Source organism: Aspergillus nomiae (assembly GCF_001204775.2).
Source record: "Aspergillus nomiae NRRL 13137 chromosome Unknown contig00121, whole genome shotgun sequence".
Taxonomy (NCBI): domain Eukaryota; kingdom Fungi; phylum Ascomycota; class Eurotiomycetes; order Eurotiales; family Aspergillaceae; genus Aspergillus; species Aspergillus nomiae.
In genome coordinates, this window is record NW_015378176.1 from 1 (window position 1) to 27,043 (window position 27,043).

Consider the following 27,043-nt stretch of genomic DNA (forward strand, 5'->3'; position numbering starts at 1 on the left):
GGGGAAGGGAAAAAAAATTTGGGTCCACTGGACACAAGCGGAGTGTAGAAAATAAAAAATAAAATCAAAAAAATATTATTGACTATTGGCGTTAACCCGTTTCGGACAGGTCACTACGCTTAATCCAGTTAGGAGCGCGTCGCTTCACGTGTCGCTGCCCAACCGCGATTCTTTTTTCCATGATTTTCGTTCATTCAACCTCCTAATTTATGGGATTTTCTCTAGGATGACTTTCCGTCTCGTAATTGAAACACGTCTCGTTTATTACCGCTTTATGTAACATACCCCAAGTTCACTGTATACATTCACCAAAGTAAAGAACGTTCCAATTCCCAACACCGTTCCATCCTGATAACTCCGTATGCACCCCGCAACAGCTAAACGAAAGCTGGGAGTTGACGGGGCTCCCGAGAGTCCCATGGTCCGTAAAAGCATCAAGCAATCATTGTATCATAGTATTGTATGTCTAATATCCATCTGAGTCGTAATCGTCATCAACCAGCAGAGAGCGATAGCCACGGGAGGCAAGGTTCTCCTCAAGGCCACCATCCGAGCCGGGATCGGCATATCCTAGAACGATGGTCAGTTACCAGTCGCCATGACACCGGGAAAAGCTAGAAACATTGACAAGAACTTACCCTCTCCTCCGAAATAGCTCAGGGCTACGGGCAAGAAGATGAGTGCATGGGTAGCCGCGAACAAGATCAGCGCCAGCCACACACGGAAATAGTAAATCTCGAAAATCTTGCTGCGGGTAAAGGCTAACACACAGACCCCGAGCAATTTAGTCACGGTGATGCCGCTGAAAACACTGCCTCCGACATTGACCAACGCAGTCCAAGCCCGGGCGTCTTTGCCGCGGAACTTAGTGGGCACCTTGTCCAAGATCACCCGAGATGGGAACATGAACGCGCGCGCGATATGCGCACAGAACTCGACCCCAATACCAACACAAATGATCAAGTTCACCAGCGACACAGCGTTCAGCGACACCCCGGAGATGGCCATCGAACCGATAATATCGACCACTGTCATCACAACGGTACCAGTCACCACGGCCCCCGTAGCGACGGAGCCTAGAATGGCGGAGGTCAGGAGGAAGATGATAGCGACAGCAGATCCGAGTAGGATACCCGTAAGCTGAACAATAGAAATGTACTGATCAAAGAATATGTACGTCTTCGAGTAGGGAAACACGTCGATACCATGCTCTTCTGAGATACCCTGCGCAATGCGACGAGCCGATTTGTATGAGTTAATAAAATCATCCTGCGTCCGGAGAGGTGTATGAGTCGTTCTAAAATGGCTGGCGTTGGTCATGATTCGCTTCGAGTCGAGGACAAGAGCAGTGCTGTATGGAGCTCTCCCGCCCAGCGGACAAGATGCGTCTGTAGGGGCATCGATCCATTTTTTCGCGTAGCGGACAAATTCCTCACCTTCTGGCATACCGTAGAGGGAAATGTTCCATGCTGGATTCCTGTCTTCGAAGCAAAGCTGGCCATGTTCCTTGCAGCAGTCCTGCTGAGGATTAAGCCAGTAGAAGAAATCGTCAATCCAGCTAGCGGTGGATCCTGAGATATAAGACACCTCGGGCCGTTTAGACTCCTGTTCCAATACAAACGGCAATGAGAACTCTTCGCATGTCGTGAACCGACCACAAAGCTGCTGCTGATGGCTCCGCGCGGTGATGTTCACATTGCGAGTCACGAAATACACCGGAGGACCGCTTCCAAAGTACTTGTTCAAGTCGTCAAAATATTGTATGAGGTATGAATCACTGGGCAGCGCAATACGCTGATCCAGACCAAGCGCCACCTCGGGAATAAGAGCCAAGCCAGCAGTGAAAAGGCCCAGGAATACAATGATGACGGCGACCTTGACCTTACGAGCGAGGAGGAAGTTGGCGTAGACCTTCCGAATGATTTTCTGCAGAAAGCTTTCTCCATCCTGATCATCAAAGACTTGATCTTCGGACATCCCAGAATGCGCTTTGCGGACCGTAATGCATGGGAAGCAATCCGCGCGAAGGCTTTCCACACGTCTTTGGTTCAACGCAAGCACGGATATGAACATAGTGATCTGCAACACAGCGTTGATGAAAACCGCCCCGGCGGCGTAGACGGCGAAGTTCTTGACGGCCGGCATTCCGACAAAAGCACCCAGAGCGAAAGCTACCGTTTCGGTAAGGGAGGACAAGAAGATGCTGGGGCCAATACGGCCCGCAGCCCGAGCGATTCGCTCGTCGATCTCTTCGTCAGGATGGCTGACGTTGATCCGTTCAAATTCATGAACAATCAAAAAGATATTATCCACGCCTACAGCCAACACCAGGAACGGAATGACCTCTGCGATAATCAATGTTGCTTTGACGCCTGTCGCGGAGAATAGCCCGACAGAAGCGGACACCGACATCAAGACGATGACAATGCCCACAATTCCCAAGGTGAATTTTGACTGGACCAGAGCGTTCGCGGGATTCGTAAGTAAAGATTTCCACGTCACGGTGACGGAGCCCAAAGCCAAGGATGCGTATATGAACATGATAATGTAGCTGATAACGACGATCTTTGCGTCTGTGTTGCTCGATTTGTTGAGCTCCTGCTCAACGCTAATTTCGGCGTTGAAAGACACGCGCAAGCCACGCTCCTTAGCCTCCTCTTGGACGACCCCGAGAACACCCTTGAAGCTGTCTTCCCAGTCGATCGCATTCGCTTCCTCTTCAGTCCCTTGGGCATGGTTATTAACCACCCATGTAGCGATCAGTGCTCGAGCGTCAAACACATCTCCCGATTCTTCATAGCCGCCCAAAATCATTTCTGGCTTGAGTGGCTGCCCGAACTCAGGAAGGCAGCTTACATCACCGGGAGATTCGGCACAATGCCTTACGCGTTCTTTCCAGGTATCCGGGTCGAGGTTATATATCGAACCACCAAAATAACCAGTCACAGAATCAACCACACAAGCATCACCGGTAGGTTTGAAGCAGATATCATCCAGAATAATTCCACGGTCTAGCGATATCACCCGGCGGACTCGGGACTCGACATCGAACCACCAACTTAAGGTATCATAGGTAAGAACGGGGCCACTCTCATTCACAAGAAAAGCCTGCTCTGCACGATAGAAGGGGCCAAAATTGGCGTCGAAGTATTGCTTTTCCTGGAAGGCTGCTGATGTAGGGCTCACCCACAATCGCACTGGGTCGGTCTCCACAGCGAACCTCAGCCAGCCCAGGCTTAACAACCCAACTGCTATAATGCTAGACACAATGGTAAAGGCGGGGAACCGGGCGCATGTGCCACCAATCCGGTTGAATACACGGTCCAATACGGAGTTCAGTTTATAAACACCTTTGGGCTGCTCGAGGTAGCCTCCCGCGTGAACAATATCGCCTTCGTCTTCGTCGTCGCTCGGCGTCGGGTCCTGCAGAAGCCGGACTCGTTCCGGTTTGCGGTGGCGCCGTTCTTTATACGTGAAGTAACTCGAAAGAGCCACAACGAATAGCAGAAAGATGGAGTAAATCAGAATCACGGCAAAGGACAAGCAAGGTAAAAGGCCCACATGGCATTGCTTGTCCGTTTCCACTGCGGGCAGCTGTGGACATACATCGGGGCAGTCCACACAGGAGCAACGGAAGGCTTCATCTGAGTCATTACATGCCTTGGGCTTGATGGGCAGAGGATGCATTCCCTGAGGATCCGGATCGGCGGGCTCGGTTTTGAAGTTTATCTGAAAAGGGCTACCCAAAAGCTTCTTGTCTCCCAGAAACTTGAGGAAATGCGTATAATCCTTTGCGCCACCGCCGATGAAGTCCATCGCTCTACCACCTGATGCACCATTCTTCACGTTCTTGCAGCTCTCGTAGAATCCACTTTGGTATTCTTCCGACCAGATGTTGTCTAGTTCGGTCACCAAGGACTTCCCCGAGCTGCTGGTCTCGGTCTCCGTGACATTGATAAAGAGAGACTGGTCCGGAGAGCAGGTGAAAGTGCAGAAGATATTGAAGAAGTTCTCTCTGCACGCAGGACAGGAGGCGATGATACCCTCGGCAAGCTTCAAGTTCCTGGAGAGCGCATCGATCTAACCACGGAACAATTAGGAATGCAGTTCAATATGTCAATTACTGTGACATATCACATCTGACACGTACCTGCTCATCTTTACAGCACACTGGGCCTTCCTCCCACTTACTGCCACATAAATCCACGAGTTTCTTCCTCACCGCCGTTTCCGGTTCCTCTGCGACACCATTATCCGGACATGGTAGGTCTCCGCCAAAGATGGACTTCTTCCCACAGTGTCCTCGAATAGCACAGCGCCCTTTCTCATGTAGAGCGGTCTCTCCCTGAGCCAATGATAGTGATATGAAGACCGAGCCGAGGCTAGCAATCACGGGGACGAAGCGGAGTCCCCGCATGGTTGGGAACAGGGTTGTAGAGACGGGATCGGTCGGAAGCGTTTGGATGAGGACTGGTCAGACTCATTCAAGGCGCGTAACAGACGAGGAAAGTAGCCGGGGCTTTGTTTGGAATATAAAGTTAGGAATAATGGCGTTGCCACGTACGGCAGGGGTGCTGCGAAACAAGGACTTCGACGGCAGTGGACGCGTGATGTTCATGCGATTCCTGAGGATGGTATATATTCGTAGTATAAAGGGAAATCAACTAGACGAGATCAGCTATCCATGGATGATAGGATGAATCCAGCTCATTCCATCAGCCATGCAAAGCAATGGGAAAGTGGATGAAGAATTGAGTTGGAAGTTGGGGGAGTGACGTGATGATAAGAAAGGGAAACGGAAAAGCGGAGAGACATTGCATGAGATCACTACGTAAGGCGGAGAAACGTTTGCGTTGCGTTGTTCCTCGGGTTGATTGGCCTTCGTGCCTCAGGACTCCCTTTCCGCGCACTAACGTCAGGCACCTGGATCATCAGGCACACACTCTCCATGGCGTGCGGAAAGGCTGATAATACGGATTAATTATGTCCATCATATTTTATCCCAAGTGGTGAATCTTAATTCCATTCTCTTTGATCATCCCTCAAAATTCTTTTCATCTGTATGGCTTTTGGGCTACCTAACCCCACTTTATCAGATTGAAATATATATCTTTCGCCGTCAATTAACACACTCAACGGTTCAGCTAAGCCTTCACATCACTTACATGTCGCGCAGGACTCGAGGGAGCGTATCCTTGGATTAGATAATTCATTAGTATCCCCTCCCGAAAAAACAGTTATGGACCACCGAGGTCTTTCATTACTGAACCTACAGCACCGAATTGTTGTCATTCCACGGAAAATGGTTTCGAGTCAACATTTCAAGTGAACATTTTGAGCGTCGATATGTGAAAAGCCGGTTACACGAGATGTATATGGTGTGTAAAGCACAATGGCCCAAGGGTCACAAACGAGCATCTCTGACGTAAATGTATCACAGAGCATGAAGTCACAATGCACCAGGCCAAACTCAACATCATGGAGATTAAAACCAGCCACTTGGGTAACGACAAGTAAGCCCTTTTTTAACAACCTAATTTCTTAGGCATTCGGAAACGTTCAATAACAAGGCTACATGGACAGTAGACTGGCAACAGAGTCTGAAGCCGATGAACAATCTCTGATCGTCTATTTATGCCTGCCCGAGCGAGAAATGTACCACGCAATGAAGGAACATAGTAATGATGGGCATGGCATCCCCTATCTATGTCTCAAGCGGAATTTAGCCTGGGTAGCCGGACGGTACCCATAGTTATAATGGAAGCGTTTCGCCAGGATATGGTTCTGGAGTATATCAATATGCGTGCGCAGATTGACAGCTCCAAGGATTTTGACGGGATCAGCCGCCTTATTCCCATGGCTTTATCCATCCTACTCGATAGTAATGTTCCTATCTATTATACGACCCGGAAGGGATATTCCACTCCCCCGTTAGACCCTGTCATTCGAGGGAGCGATCAGGAAGGACTACCAATATACAGGTTCTCGAATACAATGCGGAATCGCCCAGACTAACCCGCGCGCATGGCTCCAAGATGTCCTAGGGACCTGTATATTCCCCTTTCTTTTGTTAACTGGGTGGTGCTCTCCAGAATTGACCTACCAAGACGTCGATAGAACGGCTTGTAGCGTCCTTGAACAGTGAAGTTGATCGTAAGAGTGACATGTTTCGGGCTTGTATTGCGACTCTCCTGGATTCATATCTTTGAGGAAGTCTTTATAGGGGGTATTTTGCACCGCATACCTTCCTATGCGTCAAATACCCAGGGATAAACCACTCAACACAACATATAATGGCTCGAAAATGCGCCGCTGAAGATCCGGTTCTCACAACTCCATGGTTAGTCTTCAAAGCCACCAGAGTTCTGCGATAGTAAAGTACTCGTCATGGACGACGACGTGCCAAGGGAGCTAGAGGAATTCTGGCACAAAGAGTATACCACTACGGAGCATATAAATCTCCAAACGATAACTACAACGGTGAACTGGACAGAACAGTGGTTGGTCCCCATCGAACGTGCCTTAAAAGCTCTAAAGAGCCCAGGGAGCCCAGGGAGCCCAGATAGCCCAGAGGAGGAAAACCTGATACTTCTTATCATTCGAATGGTTTCTAGCCTCCTTATGAATTACTTTCCGGAGGAGTATGGATGGAAGTGGGATACGGTGGCGGTGGAGGAGGAGAGGAAAGATGAATCTGTGTATCTTGTCGAATGCCACGACGGTAAAGACCCCACTGAGCATTTGCTAGTTTTAGTCTTGCCAGATGGTCCCCACGCACCCCACCTCATACATTCCATCCAGAGGTTCCAGAAGATCTGCCAGTCGCGATTTGGTATCACACCACAAGATGAAGAGTGGCCTGGTTTGGTGTGGGGGGCAATCTTCCAAAGTGCAAGAGCCCTCTTCTATCAGTATGAAAAGGGAGGAGAGATACGACCATTAGTTGACCCACGAGGTGAAAATGGAGCCATACTCCATACGCGATGATTGTGACGAGATCCATCTTTTCCTGAAATCAATGAGTCACAAACGAAGCATTCGTCATCGAGTATCCTGGAAAGGACTGGCCAGATCCAGAGATTCTAATCGTCCTCATGGTCGACTATCATCGCGTCCATGAGGAGTGAGGAGTCTTGGGATGGGATTACAAAACAAAGCTGAAGGGGCAAGTCATGGGAAACCATTCGGGGACAGCATGACTTGGGCCGGAGGACCTTCTTATGATGTCAAAACCTTTTATTTAATTTAACCATAAAAAAGACTACAAATCATGGATTGAAACTGAGCGAATTCCCTTTTGACCTGTGCGCTGTAGATGCGATGAAGTATAGCAAGCTAACCTGATGGGAACTAGCTTGCTGGTTATGTATCTGAATATGGACTAGCTCCGGAGTAGATAACGTGACCGGAGCCGATGTACCAGGTGGGAAGACTGATGACATTCATTTGAGATCCGGCTGAATAATGAACGACCAAGAGACTCCAGAACACTACGTAGTTGATGAAAGTATGTATGAGGCAATTTTTGAACATAATACTATGCCAAGACTCGAACCCGCCCTAAATTGTTCTGTATACCAACGCTGACTATCAACAGGACCCTCCAAAGCCGAACATGAGTGAAAGAGCCCCGGAGATAATATTCAGGTCAGGAAATGTTCCGGTCCGCTTTTTCAAAGCCTGCCGATGGTGTAGAAAGCAGAAGATGCGCTGTGATGCACGGACCCAAGTTCCCTGTTTCCGCTGCCGTTCGGCTGGTCGAGATTGTATTTTGGATCCGATGGAGGACGGGAGACGACGCAGCGAGCGTCGGAAGAAGACCGGAACCCCATCAACACGGTATGCACCTCCACAATTGGGTGTTCTCCTTTTGATCGGTCCTCAGCTTATATAATCGTATAGAGGACATGGGGTCACTTCCCCATGGGCTCACGGCAGTGGTCTGAACACGCCCGAATCAAGAGAGCGAGAATATTCGCCGGTCTCAGCAAGGGATACTGCCTTTCACGATGCCTCAATAGACTCCTTGCCGGGGCCTTCGGCTTTAGAAGACCTACGAGCGTATCAGACTGCTGACCAAACTGGACCGGAATCTCAGCAATTAAGCCCCAATGATATGATTGCCCCGGTTGGAGCAATGCATTCCATGTCAGTTAACCTGTTAGGGTCCAACAACGTAAGTCTGAATAGTTTGCAAAAGGTGTCATGACACGACTAAGCTAGGTAGATATTCATGGATAATCCAGCCAACGGTGACACGAAAGGCGACATAGTAACGCGAGGCATCGTGACTGAGGAGCGAGCTCGAGTTATGTATGAACGGTATGTTTACTCTGTACGAGGTCGGACTAGTACTTGGCTAGAAGTGTAGAGTGATACTCAACTTCTTCTGGCAGGTTCATGGGAGGAAGCAAGAATTTTCTGCCATTGTTCGACCCAATTCGAGACACCTTTGACTCCATCCGTTCACGGTCTGTATTTTGTTTCACAGTCATCATCTATCTTGCCAGTCGCGCTGTGACAGACTTGCGCAGCGACACACATTTGCAACGGGTGCTCCAAGATGAAGCGCAGCGACTGGCCGAGGATGGCTTCTTCGAACGACCTACGAAGCTTGAGGCGGTTCAAGGAATGATCCTACTGGCGGCATACTCTGAGAAGACATGGTTTTCCACGGCGCTCATCCTACGGACAGCTCTGGACTCCGGCTTAGAAAAGTCATTGGATACGTTGCTGACTCAAGAGAACGTTCCCCGGAGCTCCCTAGCTGCCTCTATGGCAGATCGTCAGTTGGTATGGCAGACTAGGACCTGGTTGATTAGCTTCACTCTGGAATTGGACGTAGCATCGGGCACGGGGCGTAAATCACGCATTGCGGAGGTGGATATTATGAAGTTGCGTAAATTCCTTGAGTATCCTCTCTCACTGCCATGCGATATGCGCACGGTCTGCATTATTGAGCTTCATCAACTTCGAGGTTTGGCGGCATTCTAGTTGGCCTTTTTGTTCTATAAACTGACCTGGCTGCAGGCCAGTCCCGGGTCATCATTGAGAACTCATCGACAATCGACCACATCGTCTCAACCGAACTGCCAGCTATCATGGCACGGTTGCAGAACTGGTGGACCACATGGGACGAGATTCACAACAGTATGCTCCCATTCTCTACACAGGACCTCAAAAGAATCATTCTGACCCCATTCTGCGTAAAGATAATGGATTTCATGCAGGAGCCTTTCAGCGCAGCAGTCTAAAACTCATGCTCAATTATGCTAGGATATTCGTTCTCTGCGCTTCGCTGACACGTATTCAGAAACTACAGTCGGCTGCTTCTGCCTCTGATTCTGAAACTATAGACCAGCGCGTTCTAAACCTATGGCAGTCCCTTGTGACCACGATCATGGACCTAATAGCATTCATCATCACAGAGCCGGCCTACCGCTGTCAATTACAATGGGCCCCGACGTACCCAGCGCTGTCGATCGCTTTTGTCAGTAAGTTGTCATCACCTGCTATGATTCCAGAGCACAGGTGTTGAATGGCGAGTCTAACAAATCAGCAACCTTTGCATTGCGCATCGCACGGTGGCGCCCAACTCTCATTGATCAGGATTTACTGCTGGAACGAGTACACCATATCTGCGAATTTCTTAAACAACCGCCGTATCCGGACATTCACCGCACAGTCTCCCTCTTTGTGAATTACGCCCGCGCTTTGATCGTGAGTCAGCGCCCACGAAGTCATGACAGTGCAGATGCACCCAATATGCCCGAGCATGGGGACGTGCAGGAACCTCTAATTGGGCGCCCTGATGCCCCCGAGGTTGCCATCCCTCCAACAGGGCTGGCTCCACTGGAAGATACCAGCTACAGACCCGGCGCGGCCTTCCCAAGTGATAAGGACACAAGTGCGGTATCGCTGCCAAGTAACGACAAAGCCGCGATATCTAGACCGCCTCTTTCCAGATTTGCTGCTACTATGGAAGCGCCCAACTGGGCCATGTCGAACCCCATTGCGGATTCATTTGGGCTGTTTGAGGAGGGCCAAAATGATCTATTTGACTTCTTGCCAGTGATGCCTTCTTTGCCACAATGATGCTTGCCTGCTTTTCTGTACGAGAGTTGAATTGACTAGTCTTCTACAAATACCATTGGGAGTGTCAAGGTAAATTTTTGTTCTGGAAGTATCTGAGTTTTTCGCTATGGGCCGGTGGACTGAAGCTTTAGAACTAGAGCTGGTAGAGCAAATCATGTTGTTGGGCAGGAACCCACTATGCCGTTGCGCCTGACGATCAACACAGACTAGATCCAGCAAGAAGAATCCCAAAGGGTAGAAACGCATGAGACTTCACAACGGAGGCGGACGTCGCCGGTCCTGGTCGGCGCCGCGTTACTATCCACCGGTCCCGATCCGGCCCCGGTTCCGATGCTGAAGTATAGACGCCGTTCATTGGTACATGATTATTCATAAAAAACCTGATGGCTTTGTGAGATATCGCACACTGGTCTAGTCTCATGGTCTAGCCTCTATGAGTCAATTTTCAGTGTATTTCTTGTTCCGTCCGGTAAGCCTAAGCGCCAAAGATGTTCACTTATATAGCCTTGGGTCTCCGACTTCCGAATGCGTTGGAATGGATTAACATAGCAAACTTGACTGGCATTCTCCATTACGTGTACCTGGTCTCTGATACTTTCTTATATCATACAAAATGACAAAGGGTACAGAGCAATCAGTGATTGTTCAAACTTCTATTGTCGGGAATTCAGGTACGTTTGGTCTTCCAGGACGTGGTTTTTCTCCCAGCCCTAACACGACACATAATAGGGAGAGATGACGAAGTGGAGGCTGGCCCTTCTAAAATTTCCAAGATGAGCAGCAATAGATCAGACGAGCATTACAAGCTGGTCGAGTTGTCGGACCATGAGATACTTGTTGAATTCAAAGAGGGGTCATCGGCGAACCCGAACAATTGGAATTTTGTATGTATTTTGTGTTTAGAATGTGCAGGGAAATTACCAATAGGACTAACAAGTGCCTCTTACTTTAGAATAAAAAGGTGTACAATGTTCTCATCGCGCTGTTTGTGGTTCTCAACAGCGGCGTATCGTCCTCTCTACCTAGCAATGCGGTTCCTGCTATCATGGAAGAGTTCCACCAGCAAGGTGACGGACAGAAGGTCTTACCAACAGCCATATTTCTTATCGGGTATGTTGTAGGTCCTCTAGCATTTAGCCCAATGAGTGAGACTATTGGTCGGAAGCCGGTCCTCACTTGGTCCTTTACTGTCTTTGTCCTGGCAACTCTCGCCTGTGCTTTGGCACCGAATTGGCCCTCACTCCTAGTCTTTCGAGCCATCTGTGGCACTATGGGTGCTGCACCGCAGACTGTAGTCGGTGGAGTATACGCGGATATGTTTTCGGACCTACGGAGCCGGGGACGGGTGATGGCCTTCTATATGTCGGTACGTCAAACAAGTAGAAGGCTTATCCGTTCTCCAATGTCGCTTTCTAACATAGATCGTAGGCCGCAAGCTTCGGTCCAATTGTTGGACCGATAATCTCTGGCTGCTCAGTCCAGTACGGCTGGCGATGGACCTTTCGCATTGACCTAATCTTTGCCGGTATTTCCTGGATAGGGCTTATGTTTATGTCAGGTATGGACATTCCAGTTCTGATAACACCTGTTCACCGTCATGTTGGGTAAACGCTGACACAGTTAACTGCAGAAACCTTTGCACCGGTCATCTTGAAACGCCAGGCTACCAGACTAAGAAAGGAGTCGGGGTGCAATTCTTATCTGTCTCGACAAGAGCTACAAAATGGAGGCTTCCGATACAGCACTACCCAGATCATCACGCGTCCGATCACTATGCTTCTCTTTGAGCCCATCATTCTGTTCACGGCCCTCTATATCTCTCTCGCGTATAGTCTGGTCTTCTTCTATTTCCAGGCGTATCCCATTATCTTTGAAGGTATTGTTCTCGAGCCCTTTTTCTCCCACTAACATTATTCAACCAAGTCAACAAATTTGTAATAAGCACACACTCACTCAATACCATAGGCACCTACAACTTCGACGTCCAAACCACATCCCTCACCTACATCCCCAGTAAGTAACCCCCAAACCACTCCCCCATACCACCCCAAACTAACCCAGACCCAAAAAAGTCGGCATCGGCGCCGGCTCCTCAGGCCTAATCTCTCTATACTACGACACCATCTACGAGAAAGCCAAAACAGCCGGAAAGTCCTGGACAACCAGCCCCGAACTGCACCGGCTCCCCGTATCCTGCATCGCCGGCCCCTGTCTCACAATCAGCCTATTCTGGCTCGGCTGGACCGCAAACCGCAACATCCACTGGATCGCACCGGTGCTCTCCGGCGTCCTCTTCGGCGTCGGCTACCAAATGATCTTTATCTCGCTGCTTACCTACGTCACAGACGCATACAAGATCTACTCCGCCAGCGCCCTCGCCGCATCGGTCATTATGCGGAGTATCGTGGGTGCGCTGTTCCCGCTTGCTGCGGATCCATTGTATTCGACTCTGGGTGTCGGGTGGGCTACCTCTGTCCTGGGGTTTGCTAGTCTGGCGTGTATTCCGATCCCGTTTGCGTTGCTTTATGCAGGGCCGTGGATTCGGAAGAGGAGTCCGTTTTGTCAGCGGTTGTTGGAGGAGGATTCTTTGAAGGAGAGGACAGAGAGGACCGTGGAGGGTGTTTAGTGTATGGGCTTGGATTGATGTTGTTGTTGATGACATGATGGCATGAGTTTGCATTTCTAGGGTTTTGGGTTTGCATTGCTGAGTGGCGTTTCTATTTTCTTTTTTTTTAATTAAAAGTTGATACTTGTTGTCGTAGATAGTGCTTAATCTCTAATATGGGTATTGAATGAAATGGCTTTAGGAAATTTGAGGACAATGTATCAAGAGCCCTCATTAGGAAACCGAGGAGGGTAAGCTTCTTTTTTTAGGCCGTTGCGAGAGAAGAGGCCCCAGCAACTGTAGAACACTGGACATTAGGATTCTGCGTCTCCCAGTTGGTGGAGGGGATGTCACTAGGATAGAGCCTACGAAATTGTTCCTGTTATCTTGGATGATCTGTGGGCTGCAGTTGAGACGGAGGTGTATATTACGAAGAGGATCGTGTAATTTGGTAGTTTTTTGGTTCGAGGAGGTAAATGGAGGTGAGTCTAGGGGTAGTTGATCAAGCATATGTGATGTCGAGTTTTATCGGGAATGCTTTTAAAACCGTCAATATAAGATATGCAAAAAGCGTGGAAAAAGAGTACGATACGAAGACGATCACGACAGACGGGATCGGTATTTGTGGACGAATATGGTATTGTATCACTGCCGTCAATCCTTCCAACACGTTGAGAATGATAGACTACCTTTATGTTTAGACATGGTTTGTAGGTCTATAATCCCAGAATGAGAATGTTGTACTCGGTATGGAGTTAGGGCTATGAAGGGGTCGTGACATTCATAGATGTGCAGGTATTCTAGACTATAAAATCAAATAAGAGAATATTTTACATCAATTCCTCGATGGTCTAACGGTCATGATTTCCGCTTGTCATCTCATACGAGAACAAGCGCGGGAGACCTGGGTTCGACTCCCAGTCGGGGAGATCTTTTTTTGCTCTTCCATTTATTGTTCCCCCACGCCAACTCTCTTTTTTCTCATGACTTGTTGCTACAAACGCATCGAAATCCACTTTACTCAATATCTCAAGGTATTGTTAATCAACATATTACAACGACATGTATGGATTCCGTCATTTTAGTGAGCCGTTGCAAGAAATTTCTTGGAACCCGCGTGAAGCACCAGTTCTATACGAAATATATAGTTGTTATGCGGATAGCTTTACACTACAGTGCACTAGCAGAAGCGTTTTGGATACCATAGTAAGTAGTCTTCTATATACTGCAAAAAGATGTAGGCAATCTCGAACTCAATTACTTCTTGTGTAGAGACTTGAGACTGAAATTGAGTGCAAGAGAGGGTTCATATAATAGAAGCTGGTAGGCAGACCCACTTGGGTTGCCGCAGGGCCCTAAGATTAGGGTTCTTTTCGTTTTATTCCTAGAGAATATAGACAATGCAGTGTACAACAACTAGTTCACCATCCACCATGTTTTTATTCAATCCATTGTGATTTGAATTCGTTTGAATCGCTCGTGTTGCATATTGAGAAGTCTTAACAATGCTTTCTCAGGAGAACAATGAATGGCGCAAGAGACCGGTGTCTGCATTCAAGCTCAAGAGTAAATATCGGTCAAGGTAATGTGAGTATGCCCAACAGATGAAACCTATCTCATGTATAATATATATGACAATAACTTACTGGGTCAATAAAAACACAAGTCGAATTGAGGTATCGTCCACATCTCCTAGCGCCGTCTGTGACTGTACCATATTCATCGAGTTGCAGAACTGGTCACTGGATGGTCGTGGATGGGTGCTTACTCCCCCTCGAATCGCGTGCCTGTTTGTACAAGTGTCACCTTCTGGATGATAACCAGTGGGGACTAACGACCGCAGAAGCCTACGTTGGATAGCTGACACGTCCAGAAGTGGAGTGTGGTAGTATCAACAATATCTTTGAGGATTCCTTTTTTTTTTTGGGAAGATCTACCCCGCGGCTTCAGCTCGGCCAAGCCTTCAGTTCAACTCCTCTGATGTCCGATTTGATGTGGGTCTGCTGTGCAGCGAGCTGGCCGCTAGCCGGAGACAAATCGGTCATTGTGCAGCTTAGCCGAACTTGTATATACCTCACTGGTTGATTTGGCCTGGTAGGTTGATCTTCTCACCCCTCCTCTGCGGCGGGGCAACTAGCTGCATGATCATCAAACAACTTCAGCTGAAGGAGGACTGCACTCAGCTGAGTCTTGGGGAAACACGGACAAAAACAAAACACCTTCGCTAGCACAGCTCGGGCATAAATACCGCTGATTTTCACTGCTTCTGTTTGATTATCCACCAACGATTTTATCTCTCTCTGAATAACTACCCGAAGACTTATTGTAAATCTCCCACAAATCCAATCATGGCAGACGACATAAGGCTTGATTACTTTCGTGAAAGTGATAAGGGTGTTGCTTTGAGATATGTCGCAACCTATCGGGAGAGAAAAGCAAGAAACCCTACTTTTGTTCCGGATGGTAAGTTGCAATAAGCACATCCATCCTTAGGTGTTTGTTGTCCTTTACTAATAGCCCAAAGCTCGAGCCGATGCGAAACCATTCAACGGAGGCTACACCCCCGAGGAGAGAGAACTATTTGATGCTGTCAGCGCGGTCTACGTGGATCTTCTGGAGGCCAGTGCAAATTACGACAATGGAAACGCAGATTTTAGCCGTAGGAACAGAGGCAGATATCGATACATGTACGCGAGATATATAATCTGTATAAAGTTGAATACGCTGACACCGGGTTACGATTTAGTATCGGGAGACGTACAGCAAACGACGTGGATGTAGTTATTGGTGTCGCCCGACATCCTGCTAAACCTCGCGGAGCTGTGGAATATGATAATTCCTTTGAGCTTTTTGTGCCCTTCCCACGTACGTTGCCTTGATGGCTCAAAACCGGAGGCTTTTTGCAACCTGTGCACCAATAATTTGGTATCTTGTGAATGATGACTTTTCTTTGAGAACAACAATCCCCTAACAGTTGAATAGTATAGAGTGTTCAAAACTAAACCAATGTGCAATTGACCTCGTTGTATATATAAAAGATGGACCTTGAATGCCTGCATCTGCAAATCGTTCATTGAACATTGCGATTTTCAATCACGGTAAATTCGCCAGATCGATCGACATGCCTCTGCTTGAGTTTCCAGATGTCCAAAGCCGTGGTCTTTACCAGGATCATTCCAAGTTCCCATCCTCCCCTAGTTCCTCCCCTTGCGACATTCCCTGGCTTCATATCGGATTTGGATTCTATTCACGGTACTCGGTCACCCTGGACTACATGTCTGGTCCGCTGTTTATTGCAAGGATTGTACCAGGTTTAAAAATGATCCGAAGATGAGTTCCACAGATAACGGGCAAAGACACATCTAGCAACCAAGAGGACATCAGAAATTCGGATGAAAGCTCGAAGAAAATGTACTAATAATCATATATGAACTTGAGCTAAGCTTGATTTAGTTTCAAGCTAAGATTCAGTAAGACTGAAAAGTAGTCGAGTTACATAAGGCTTTTCCATTGGCAAAGCATATGCCTCTCCCTTATACCAATGTACGATTAAAATCCTCAGATCCCTTCTGCTGGGACCCACATGAGCCAGAAAAAAGGTAAACAGGAAAACAAGTTGATGTTTAAAGTGTCACAAAACATTATTCCTTGTTACGCAAGTTGTATTGCTTTCCGGATCACCTCCAATCCTGTGGATTTCGGGTTAAAAGAAGAGAGCTGAGCGCCACATACGCACAGGTGGAACTATATTGTCCGGTTTCTTAAGGACCAAAAAGTTATTATTGCTTGACCAAACTCTTACAATGATAAATATCTTTTAAGATAAGTAGCAGTACTAGAGGCTCCGTATGTGACTACACTCTCAATCACACGCTCATCCATTCATAAACTCCACACGACCACTATGGAGCCCGCAAGAAGTTACGATATAATCATCATCGGGGCCGGCGTGGCCGGTATCAACACGGCCTATCGCATCCAGACCATGCTACCCAACTACTCATATGCCATTCTAGAAGCTCGAGACGTTGCCGGCGGTACCTGGGACCTGTTCCGGTACCCTGGAGTCCGACTCGACACTGATATCCACACGTTTGGATTCCCGTGGGAGCCATATCACACTGACACGATTATGCTGGATGGTACTTCCATTCGAGAATATATCAACAGTACCGCGAAGACACATAACATCGACCGTTGCATTCATTTCAACCATCGGCTTAAACAGCTGAATTGGGATTCCTACAAAAGCCAATGGGGTTTGACAGCTGTGCACCAAGACCGCGAGCCCCGTTTCAAGGCAAAATTCGTCATATTCGCCACAGGATACTTCGATTATGAGCGACCACTCCCAGCAGAAGTACCGGGTTTGAGCCGCTATAAAGGAGTGGTCGTACACCCGCAGTTCTGGCCTGAAGACCTTGATTACACCGGAAAGAAGATCGCTGTGATCGGCAGCGGGTCGACCGCAATATCACTGGTGCCCAAGCTCGCAGAGACAGCATCGGCGGTAACAATGATCCAGCGAAGTCCGAGCTACATTGTGCCTGTCCCTGACGGTGGAGACACATGGTTGACCCGACTTCTGCCTGCTACGGTATCGCACATGTTCAAGCGCTATAGGTTCATGGCGGCCATGCTTGCAAGCTATTACTTCTGTCGATACTTTCCCCGGCTCGCAAAGTTTATCTTGCTGAGGCTTGCAGGCAGTCAGCTGCCCGACCATGTTCCCCTGTCGCCTCATTTTGAACCTAAGTATGACCCCTGGGATCAGCGTCTGCTCGCATGCCCGGATGGGGATTTCTTCCGAGGTTTGCACACCGGCAAAACCAACATCGAGACAGCGAACATTAAGACCGTCACTGAGAGTAGTGTTGTTCTGGACAACGGCCACTCTGTCAACGCAGATATCATTGTCACTGCCACAGGGCTTCGGTTACAAATCGGGGGCGGAGCACAATTCGAATTGGACAGAAAGCCGTGCGATATTGCCGAGAAGGTCATGTGGAAAGGCATGATGCTGCAGGACATCCCCAACTGCTTTTTCGTCCTGGGGCATCTGACAGATGCCTCATGGACCCTTGGAGCAGACGCATCCTTTCTACTGATCCAGCGGCTGATAAAGCATATGGAGACAGAAGGCATTCGGGCGGCTGCTCCTCGCCTGCATGGCTCGCCAGGCCAGCCGACTCAGCTTTGGAACTTGAATGCCAGCTATATGCTCAGGGGTGAGAGTAACGTACCCAGCGCGGGCGAGAAGCCACCATGGCAGCCTCGGTCAAATTACATATTGGATTATTTTGATGATCGGTATGGATCCTTAGATACATGCATGGAGTTTTCAGGAGGTTATCGGAATGGTATGAATGGTGTGAGTGAGCCTGTGAAGGAGAAATAGATATCTCCATGTTGTTTGGGAACCATAGAGTTATATGCCGTCTGTTGAACATCGTTGGTGCTCTGATCTGTTTTCTAGACTTGTACACACGGGCGTGGGCATATATAGTGGTGGTAGCTGGAAATCATTTCGAGTTGTATCTCAATGATATGTATCATGTGGCAGCGTCGTAGCCAGACTTTACGATACGCAATACGAATGAAGCTACGGCGGCTATAAAGAGTAGCCTTTGTACCTACAACTATTGTATACAGAGTCACTCAGCTATATTGCAGGCAGTTAAGCTCAAGCTAGTTTAGCAACTTCCAACTACTCTACGCATATAATCGCAATTAGGTTAGGCCATACAAGAAAGGAAAGGGTTCACTTTAAAAACATGTACATTCGTATATATATGCGTAGTATGATATATGCTAAAAAGCTATCTCATCAACGATCATGCAAATCACAAAATCGTAATCTCAGTCTCGCCCGTCAAAGGCACATCAACGTGCCGCACCAGCTTTTTGTTCTCCGCATCATACTCCACATCGTCCTCACCCTCTGGCTTCTCCTCAACACCCAGAACAGTGACAACCTCAATGTTAACCCCAGCATCATACTCGAACGAGCCCGAGAGACTAAGCTTGCCATCCGCGTAGACGAAATCAATCTCCGACACGGTGTCCTGGACAACCGACTCGCCGTCATCAAGGTACAGGGAGCCCTCTGCGCGGCCATCCAAGCCCGGCGCGACAACGATGTTGAAGCCCTTCTGGCGGAGCGCGGTGGTGGTGTTTGCGCTCTCGACACGCTGGGGGTAGACGATGCCGCCCTTGTAGTGGACGGTGATGTCGGTGAAGTCGATGTTGTCGAGGGAGACGTACTCGCCCTGTCCGCGGACGGGCTTGCCGGTGCCCCATTCGTAGAAGATGTCGTCTGGGAGGTAGAAGGTGACGCTGGTGCTGTTCTCCTCTGTGACGGGGGACACGAGGATGCCGTCACCGTAGAAGAACTGGAGGTCGATGGGGTAGGTGTTTGCGTCGTTGGGGTAGTTGAAGAACAGGGGGTTGAGGGTGGGTGTACCGGTTTGGTTCTGCTTGTAGATGGCTGTGTAGATGTAGTCAACTGGAGGATTGTTAGGAAACTTATTCTCATCGTCAGAAAGGAGTGTCCTGGGTGGATAGCTTACGGAGCTGGTATCTGATGGCGATCCCATTGCGGGCGGCTTGAGCTACGGTGGGCCAGCGGTAGAATTCTTGCGGGTTCGCGAAGATCTCGGCGTGGTTGCGGAAGAATGTGTAGAAGGAACCGAGAGTTGCCCATCTAATGCTTTGTATTAGTCCTGTACTTTCCGTCATCTAAAGAGTGCGAGATTCAAGCCTTACCTGGCACAGAGGGTTTCCGTGACATTACCACCGAAGCCGCAAACGTCGGGACCCACAACGGGGATTTGGTACAGAGACGCGAACTGCAGGATCTGACTGATGGATTGGCGGTACCAGGGCCATCCGGATACATTGTCTGCAGATGAGTTAGCTGGCTGCTTTTGTTGTCGCTGTTGATAATGTGGGGATAGTCTTACCTCCAAGCCAGTGGGAAACATCCTTTCCGGAGCCAGCAAAAGTGCTTCTGGTAATCACCAAAGCGCGGTCATCGGGACGTCTGGCGCGCATGGCATTATGGGAGTGCGAGGACATCATAGCACCGTAAAGGTTGTGGGTATCGTATTGGACGTATCCACCGCTCTGCACCACGTCCGTGTCGGCAGTGCTGTCGGCAAGTGTGGGACCGGCGCCGTTCTGGATCATGTATGGTGGCCTGATAAACTCGCGGTTGGGGAGACCCTTGCACTCGTTGGGGCTGCAGCCAGAACCGGTCTGTCTGCCATGCTGCCAACCAGCCTTCTTGTCATGGTGGCCCTTGTGGGACCGCCAGTGGCCAGCACCGAGGTTGCGGCGGCCACGGGACCGAGTGCGTTGACGTTGGACAACAGCAGTAGTGTCGCGCTTCTCAGTCGCGTCGCTGCTCACCCAGTTTGGCTGAAGACTGGCCGGGAATCCGGGGATAGGGGCGTCGGGGCCGTCTCTGACCGGTGGCGCCGCGGGCGGGTCGCCATCCACTTCGGCGAAGTTCTCTGGAGTGGTGTTGTTGCCGGGGTACGGGCGGTTGTAGAAGTTTGCGGGCTCGTTCATGTCGATCCACAAAGCATCAATGTCAGGGCCATTGGTTCCGTCGAAGAAATCCAGGAATTGCTCGGTCCAGTACTGCTGAGACTCAGGGTGGAACCAGTCCGGGAAGTAACTAGGACCAGCCCAAACGACACCCTGCAAGTTGGAGCCATTGACATCCTTCATGAAGGTGTCGTATTTGAGACCTGCATCGAGTGCCGGGTTAGACTCCTTGTAGTACACAGCGGGATCAACCATGACAATATAATGCTGATCTCTCGCGTGGACAGTGTCCACGAGGTCTTTGTACAGGTGGGCCGGGAACCGTTCGGGGTCAATTGTGAAGATGCGCCGGCGGTCCATGTAGTCGATATCAGTCCAGATCGTTTCGAGAGGAATGTTGTTTGTGGAGTAGTTGGCGACAACAGCGGCAACCTCGTAGACGTCCTGGTAGCCGTATCTGCACTGGTGGTAACCCAGTCCCCAATAAGGAGTCATCAACGGAAGCTGAGTGATTTCAGCGTACTGGATGGCCACGTCGCGCGGGGTGGGCCCGGCAATGAAGTAGAAATCAAGAACACCACCGATGATGTTGTACTCAAGGTACTGGGTGTCGGTGTTGTTGATGAAGATATCCATACCGTTGGAGTTAAGCAAGAACACTCCGTGGGTCCCAGTCTGCCTGTGGTCAAAGTAGATCGGATGAGCGCCGTACAGGTTCTCGCCCTGGGGCGTTCCATAAGCATCACGGGTGTAGATGGTCCTGGTGTAGTTGGTCGTGTTCAGCATGAAAGAGTCACTGTGCTCTCCCAGTCCGTACAAATGCGGGTGCTGCGGAAGGTGTGTCTTGAGGTAAACATATTGGCTTTCGAACACCAGCTTGTTACCAGTGGTATCGAAGAGGACCTCACCGGTATCGGTCCGAGACACCGTAAATGAGAAGGGGTCGGCTTGGAAGTCGAACTTGAGCTTGCTGTCCTTCGGGGAACACCATTCGCCGAACCCGGGGCGCGGAAAGACACTGTCTGGAACTTGGTAGACAGTGTTGTTGGTATCCAAGATCTTGACGTGGAGACGGTCGCTGGTCTGATACTCGACTTCCAGCTTCAAATCCGGGAGATCAGTCCCAAAGACATTGCATGCCGGGCCCGCGAGAGTCAAATCCGCATAAAAGCCAGAGCGAGTCTGCCAGTGCTTCGTGGCTTTGTATCCCGGACACCCAGAAAGGTCCTTCACGTATAGATCGTTTCCGGGGCCATCAAGATCCTCCACTCCTTCCTTGCTCTGGGCAAAGACGGAGCCGCTCAGGGCCGCAGCCGAAGTGAGCAGCTTCTTGAGATACATGGTGAATGAAGCCTTGAGGAAGAGAGAAGAGATGGCCTGCTGCTGGCCTTATATAGCTTCACTGGTCCCTTTGCCAAGGCCCCGGTCTTGGCTCTTGGGGAAGGGGAAAATGATGCAAGATCACTTCTCCAGCTCTTCCCCCCGGGCCTGTGCCCACTGCTGGATCCACCACGGCCCTTGGCAAATTTTCCGGGCACGTCTGAGAGCTTTCCAGTATGGGCAGGTAGAGCTCTCACGGCCGGAAGAAAAGAACCAAGCGACCCGGACCCGTGGAAGCTCATCGGCAAAAACAACAATGCTTGGTCTGGTTCTCCGGCAAAAGCCCGAGAGACTGTAACCCAGTCAATTGGCACTCCACAAACTCCGCGACGATCGTTACGTCCCTTGTCTAGCGCCCCCGGTAAATATCCGTCCTGGGTCTCCCCTAGCTCTCTGGTTGGTCGGTGCTGCAGGCGAAGACACTATATTAGTTAAACGAATCAGACCGACCATTGAGCGCTGACCATTCCCCGGGCCTGCTCCACACTCGGCGTGCGCACTTTTTACTCCGGAGTACTGTGGCGCATCCTCATTACCGACAGTATGGTGGCACGATTACCACATCGGGATATTTCAACGTTGTCGGCATCGCGGTCCGGGCGAAGCCTGGAACTGAGAATACCGAGCAAGCTGTGTTCTACGTGGGTAACCCACGAAAGGCTTCACATTTACGAAGCTGATACGCCAGTGGGGCCCCGCAACGGACGCCCTATTCCCCACAGACAACCTGGCTGTGCTGAGGTGGATGGCATGTTAGACCAAGGTATGACAATTCGCTCATCACTTTTCGGAGTAGCATTCAAGAGCTCTTCTGATGGTTACCGTCTGGTGGGCTAAGAGTTCTGGATCCGAGGAGAGGTCATCCGTCCCCAACTGACCAACATTCAATACCCTCGCTAATGCCAACACTGGAGAAGGATTTGACAGGGTGGATGGTAACAATCGTGACTGGACTGATTAATATGACCTGCTGCAGGAACGGGTAATTAGAGTTAATGCATGGCACTCAAACACCACCATGGTGCTGATATACTGTCATAATTAGGGCTAGGCCTGGCAGTGGTAAGACTTCATCTTTCCGCGCACGTAGTTAGGAAGTCAAGAGTGCCACAAAAATCGCCGATAGCCCCTCCGCATAGCCAATGGTTAAAGTGCAATCATTGGTATATAGCTATATTATATATATTATATATGTTGAGAAGCACTGCCTGATACTTCACCACGATGGAGGCTATTGTGGGAATATATTACCCAAGTCAAATACTTGGGAACAGTATTAAGTAGAGCTAATGATCGTAAACAGGGACATGTTATTAGACCAGCTTTATGTCCCGCCACGGTCCAGATAAATCCATATATTCTCCATGCATCAGGCCATCAATGTAACATTCCCCTATCACACGGTAGTGGCCATCTAGTGGGTCTGTTTCACGAATTATAAAGGGAACCCTACTACCATGGAAGAGAGCAATTCGATCGCCCTCATGAGTGTTTGCTGGGACAATGCCCACTTTCTGCATATCCGTGCCGCATGCAACGGCAGGCGAGAAGATATCTGCGAATCTAGAGGCGATGGCGTTGTATGCTTGGGACTCCGCCGCCCATATGTCATTCAAATAATCTATCCTTTCAGATAAAGCATGAGCCTCTTCAGAGTCCATGTCGAAGTCACCAATGGGCAGTCTCTGCTTAACAGCCGTAGTCTGCTGTGGAGTAAGATTTGGTAGAAATTCATCGACCATTGCAGAAATCTCTTGACGATAGGCAGGAAACGAACTTGTGTAAGATGGGCGCGTGCCTACGCGTGATACATGATCAACTAGGTATCCCCGGAGGCATAGGAGCTTTCCAGGACCTAGCTCGCCAGAGAGATGAAACTTGGAGGCCGCAGTGAATCTATGTGGCTTGCGTTTGCATTTCCATTTCGATAGAGTCCTGGGGTAAGGTGCTGATGTCCAATCTGGAACCCAGGATGGGAATGTGTGATCCGAAGACCGCCCACTTCTGTACAGTAGCTCCATCATATGGCCATTCTTGACGAATGTGCATGCGTATCGCCAGATAATATCTTCTAGTGGAGCTGTGTAATCTGGACGGAGTTCCTCACAGTTATCGCTGGCTAGGTTTAGTAGTGCAAACAATTTGTCTCGTCTCTGGGTCGCCTCGTTCAACTGGAAGTGCTCAAATAGCGATAGTAGTTGATATTTTGCTTCAAATTCTCCACTCACCCAGCAGTCCTTCCGGAGCTTATCGAGACGCAGGACAGAGCCTGCGCTACTCCCTCGAGAAATGAGTAGGTCTGAGCTGTATTGCTCAGCATGTTGAAAAAGCCGTGAGACTATATCACAGAAATGACCCCACGGAACACACTGATCACCACACCAGACGATAACGTCTCTCGCTAGAACTATTTCCTGCACAACCCATATTCGCCGGAACCATTTGCGTTCAAGCAGCTTGCATAGGTTATTCCAGAATGTGCGCACTATGGGCGGGATTAGGTCGTCTCCACTGCGAGGTGGCATAGTGAGTTCCAACGATTGCCTTGCAATTTCGTTTATGGTATTGAGAACCTCAAGACTGCCATCTTCATCCTCGCCAATCCACGCGTATACACACGTGGCCCATCTAAAAATGTCCGGCATCATGGATATTTGAGAGGCTTTCTCAACATTATCATTCTGGTTGATGCAAATCGCATCTACCCAGAGCATTCTTGGCTCTTGGCACTTACGCATTCGCATCAAAGCCAGATATAAAGATGTTGTGATAGGAATATACCCTTCCGGGGTGTGCAGCTTGAATGGCTGAATTGCACTTCCCCAGGTATAAGAAATAGCGTCATATTCGGGCCGGCCTGCTATAGCTGAGTGTATCAATTCCCCTGTGAGGTCTTCATCCCCTCTTCCTGGCAGAAGATAAAGAAGTCTTATCTCTTTTGCTGCTTCATCCAATGGGCTCTGGATGTACAGATGTGGTATTGCCGACACAAAGGGTCTAGACTTTCGGGATACGGTGTCATCACGCTCCTGTGGCTTGTTGCTTTGGAAGTCAGTGAGCTTTATCCCACGACGCGAGCCATCGTGTATATTCGCGAGTACGTTTGACTGGGTCCTTATCAGGAGCTCTTGTTCACTAATCATATCCCATGGATCCATGAACATGTGGACGCTGGGATTGTTATAGATATCGGAGACTCGTATGAGAATATAGATGCGGTCCTGCTGCTCGGACGAACCTCGAACCCGCCATCTACGTGCCTGTGGCCATGCCTGTTAGCATACATATCTACCCAACTGGGTAAAGATCTCCAATGGACGGGCCGTAGGTCAACCTCCATCCTTCAGCTCCAAAGGGGATTTGACAGAGGGAAAACCTGTAAACGAAAGGCAGGAGGGGAGTGCTGCAGGGAGATGCCATGAATCACCCACCATGTCCAGATCGAGCGCACTCCAGGAAAAGGGTGCAGATGCACCATCTACTGTGGTCTGGACATCAATACGGTAATCAGGGGGAAGGTATGCCCATTCTGCCGCCCTTTTGACCGAATTTGCTTTCAAGAAGTCGGTCATTGCTTGACCAGTTTGAGCATCAATATAGAAGCCCGACATAGGAAAATTGTCTTGCACCGTGAAAGGGGCATGGCCAAGGCGAGTTCGCAAGGGGCTTGTCCAATGTATATCTGGATCATATGCGCTGCCAAGAACGTGCCGTAGAAACTCGGAGACCTAAAATGTTCAGGACACTTTAGCTAGCATTCACAGCAATATGTGGTGAGAGTATCTTACAAATACTTCTCCGAGAAAAGCCGGCTCATGGTCAGTTGGGTTATTAGAATTACGTGCTATGAAGACAGTTTGCCCCCCAGGGTCAAGTATCTGTAGACGTGCAGGTAGCGTTTTTTGACCTTGAGTAATTCCCTCAAAATCCACCTCGGGCAATTCTTCCACAGTAGAGCAAAAGATAATGTCAGGTTGTGGTGTAAACCTGGGTACTCTATGTTGATAATATGAATCTGTCAACTGTGCGATACTCATATTATCCCGATCATCCAACTGCGTGTGCCCAGTCTCAGATGGATGGACCCATTCGCATTGTGCAAAGGACACCTGTGTGCGGTGGCCATCCGCCTCTGGAAAGACGGATATCTGCTGCCACTGTTCTATGAAACTTACCTTTTTATTACTGCCAGTTACTTGTTCCTCGGATCTGCTCATAGAGGGCAGACTGGAGTTCATTGCAGTCGGTATTTCTGAGTCTTCAGACGATTTGCTAATCAATGAGATATCATCACGGATGGCGTTTGATTGAGTCACCTGTGTAATCTCATCTTCTCTTGACGACGAGTCGTTCCTGCAACTTAACTGGTCCGCATACATATAGGTACTGAAACCTAGCCCTGGCTTAGTAAACAGGAGACCCTTGGTTGCCGAATTTTGATACAGTTACTACTCACGGCTCATGGCCCGAAAAATCCCTCCTCGACCTAGAGCATCGTGCAGGAGCTGTATGTCATTCAGCAGTAAAGCTGCCCATAATAAGCTCCTGTGTTCAAAAGGGATCCCGCACAATTGTGACAGCTGTTCACAGAGCTCGAAAGGCAGATTTTGTGCATCTGCATCGCTATGGCGTATGTAAAGTCTTACGCTGTTTTCCTCTCTGACAATCAAAGCCAGTTTTATGTCCTCATGTGTGTCGATAATGTACCCAGATGGATGAAGAACGGCCCATTCGACAGTCACTTCATCAACACTTCGCACTTCTATATCCCGAAGCAATTTGGATATCTCGGACGGCTGAGACAGGTGATTTCGAGCCAGGCTACGTCAGGATAAGAGAGGAGCGACAGATAAACAAGGCAAGATGTGCCCTACCAGGATATGCATTCAGCTTTGGACAAGAGCAGACTTTTGTAGTCATCCTTCACTACGGAGGCCAGACCCTGCCGGGGCCTGCAAATGGCTGCCTTGGACAGCAACCGATCCTCGATAAGCAATGCGCGGAACAATCTCGACATGCGTGCTAAATCCTCGGCACCAAACGCCAGCATGGTCAGATGTCCATGAAAAGTCTCCAATAGGCGGGGCTGGTCTGCAATAAACCAACCATCATGCCGTTCGCAGGTTTGTAACGTTGGTCGGGCTTCACCTCTCCTCGTCGGAAAGATTGGGAAGGTGCGGAGGATCCCAACTGCTTCGTACCCACACTTGGAGTCTTCCAGAGATAGAAGGTGATCTATACACTGGAAAATCGCACTGATACGCTGGAGCGAGTCGGCCCGAGATATTTGCTTGGCCTCACTAATCAGTGCGGCCAAAGCGTCGTCGCCCATGACCCATCGGAAGGTGTCCAGCACACGAGATCAGGGCGTAGTCCAGGTGGAATGTCGGGGGAAAATGCGTTAAAAAGTCG

The 27,043-nt window shown here is 49.3% G+C and overlaps 6 protein-coding genes across 6 annotated transcripts; 3 read left to right on the plus strand and 3 right to left on the minus strand.

Annotated features, from left to right (window-relative positions):
* Window positions 1-298: 298 nt before the first annotated feature.
* Window positions 299-4,417, minus strand: ncr1 (sphingolipid transporter NCR1; the record flags this gene model as incomplete). Its single annotated transcript, XM_015551187.1, has 3 exons — window positions 299-570; window positions 639-4,080; window positions 4,151-4,417. 3 exons carry the CDS (start codon window positions 4,415-4,417, stop codon window positions 467-469), a joined length of 3,813 nt encoding a protein of 1,270 aa, XP_015407219.1. The 3' UTR covers window positions 299-466.
* Window positions 4,418-6,387: 1,970 nt separating this feature from the next.
* ANOM_005931 (Zn(II)2Cys6 transcription factor) lies at window positions 6,388-10,095 on the plus strand (the record flags this gene model as incomplete). The annotated part of the gene is made up of 8 exons (XM_015551188.1): window positions 6,388-6,867; window positions 7,598-7,839; window positions 7,903-8,176; window positions 8,228-8,322; window positions 8,397-8,977; window positions 9,031-9,150; window positions 9,213-9,494; window positions 9,560-10,095. 8 exons carry the CDS (start codon window positions 6,388-6,390, stop codon window positions 10,093-10,095), a joined length of 2,610 nt encoding a protein of 869 aa, XP_015407220.1.
* A 613-nt stretch (window positions 10,096-10,708) lies between these two features.
* ANOM_005932 (putative MFS multidrug transporter) lies at window positions 10,709-12,721 on the plus strand (the record flags this gene model as incomplete). Its single annotated transcript, XM_015551189.1, has 7 exons — window positions 10,709-10,766; window positions 10,825-10,979; window positions 11,048-11,461; window positions 11,524-11,653; window positions 11,726-11,971; window positions 12,061-12,108; window positions 12,168-12,721. The coding sequence occupies 7 exons, from the start codon at window positions 10,709-10,711 to the stop codon at window positions 12,719-12,721; spliced, it is 1,605 nt and encodes a 534-aa protein (XP_015407221.1).
* A 3,883-nt stretch (window positions 12,722-16,604) lies between these two features.
* ANOM_005933 (flavin-containing monooxygenase) lies at window positions 16,605-18,098 on the plus strand (the record flags this gene model as incomplete). The annotated part of the gene is made up of 1 exon (XM_015551190.1): window positions 16,605-18,098. The coding sequence occupies one exon, from the start codon at window positions 16,605-16,607 to the stop codon at window positions 18,096-18,098; it is 1,494 nt and encodes a 497-aa protein (XP_015407222.1).
* Window positions 18,099-18,543: 445 nt separating this feature from the next.
* ANOM_005934 (putative lysosomal alpha-glucosidase) lies at window positions 18,544-21,592 on the minus strand (the record flags this gene model as incomplete). Its single annotated transcript, XM_015551191.1, has 4 exons — window positions 18,544-19,205; window positions 19,270-19,403; window positions 19,466-19,601; window positions 19,663-21,592. 4 exons carry the CDS (start codon window positions 21,590-21,592, stop codon window positions 18,544-18,546), a joined length of 2,862 nt encoding a protein of 953 aa, XP_015407223.1.
* A 1,352-nt stretch (window positions 21,593-22,944) lies between these two features.
* On the minus strand, window positions 22,945-26,963 carry ANOM_005935 (HET domain-containing protein; the record flags this gene model as incomplete). Its single annotated transcript, XM_015551192.1, has 5 exons — window positions 22,945-24,891; window positions 25,063-25,359; window positions 25,420-26,024; window positions 26,088-26,452; window positions 26,506-26,963. 5 exons carry the CDS (start codon window positions 26,961-26,963, stop codon window positions 22,945-22,947), a joined length of 3,672 nt encoding a protein of 1,223 aa, XP_015407224.1.
* Window positions 26,964-27,043: the final 80 nt, after the last annotated feature.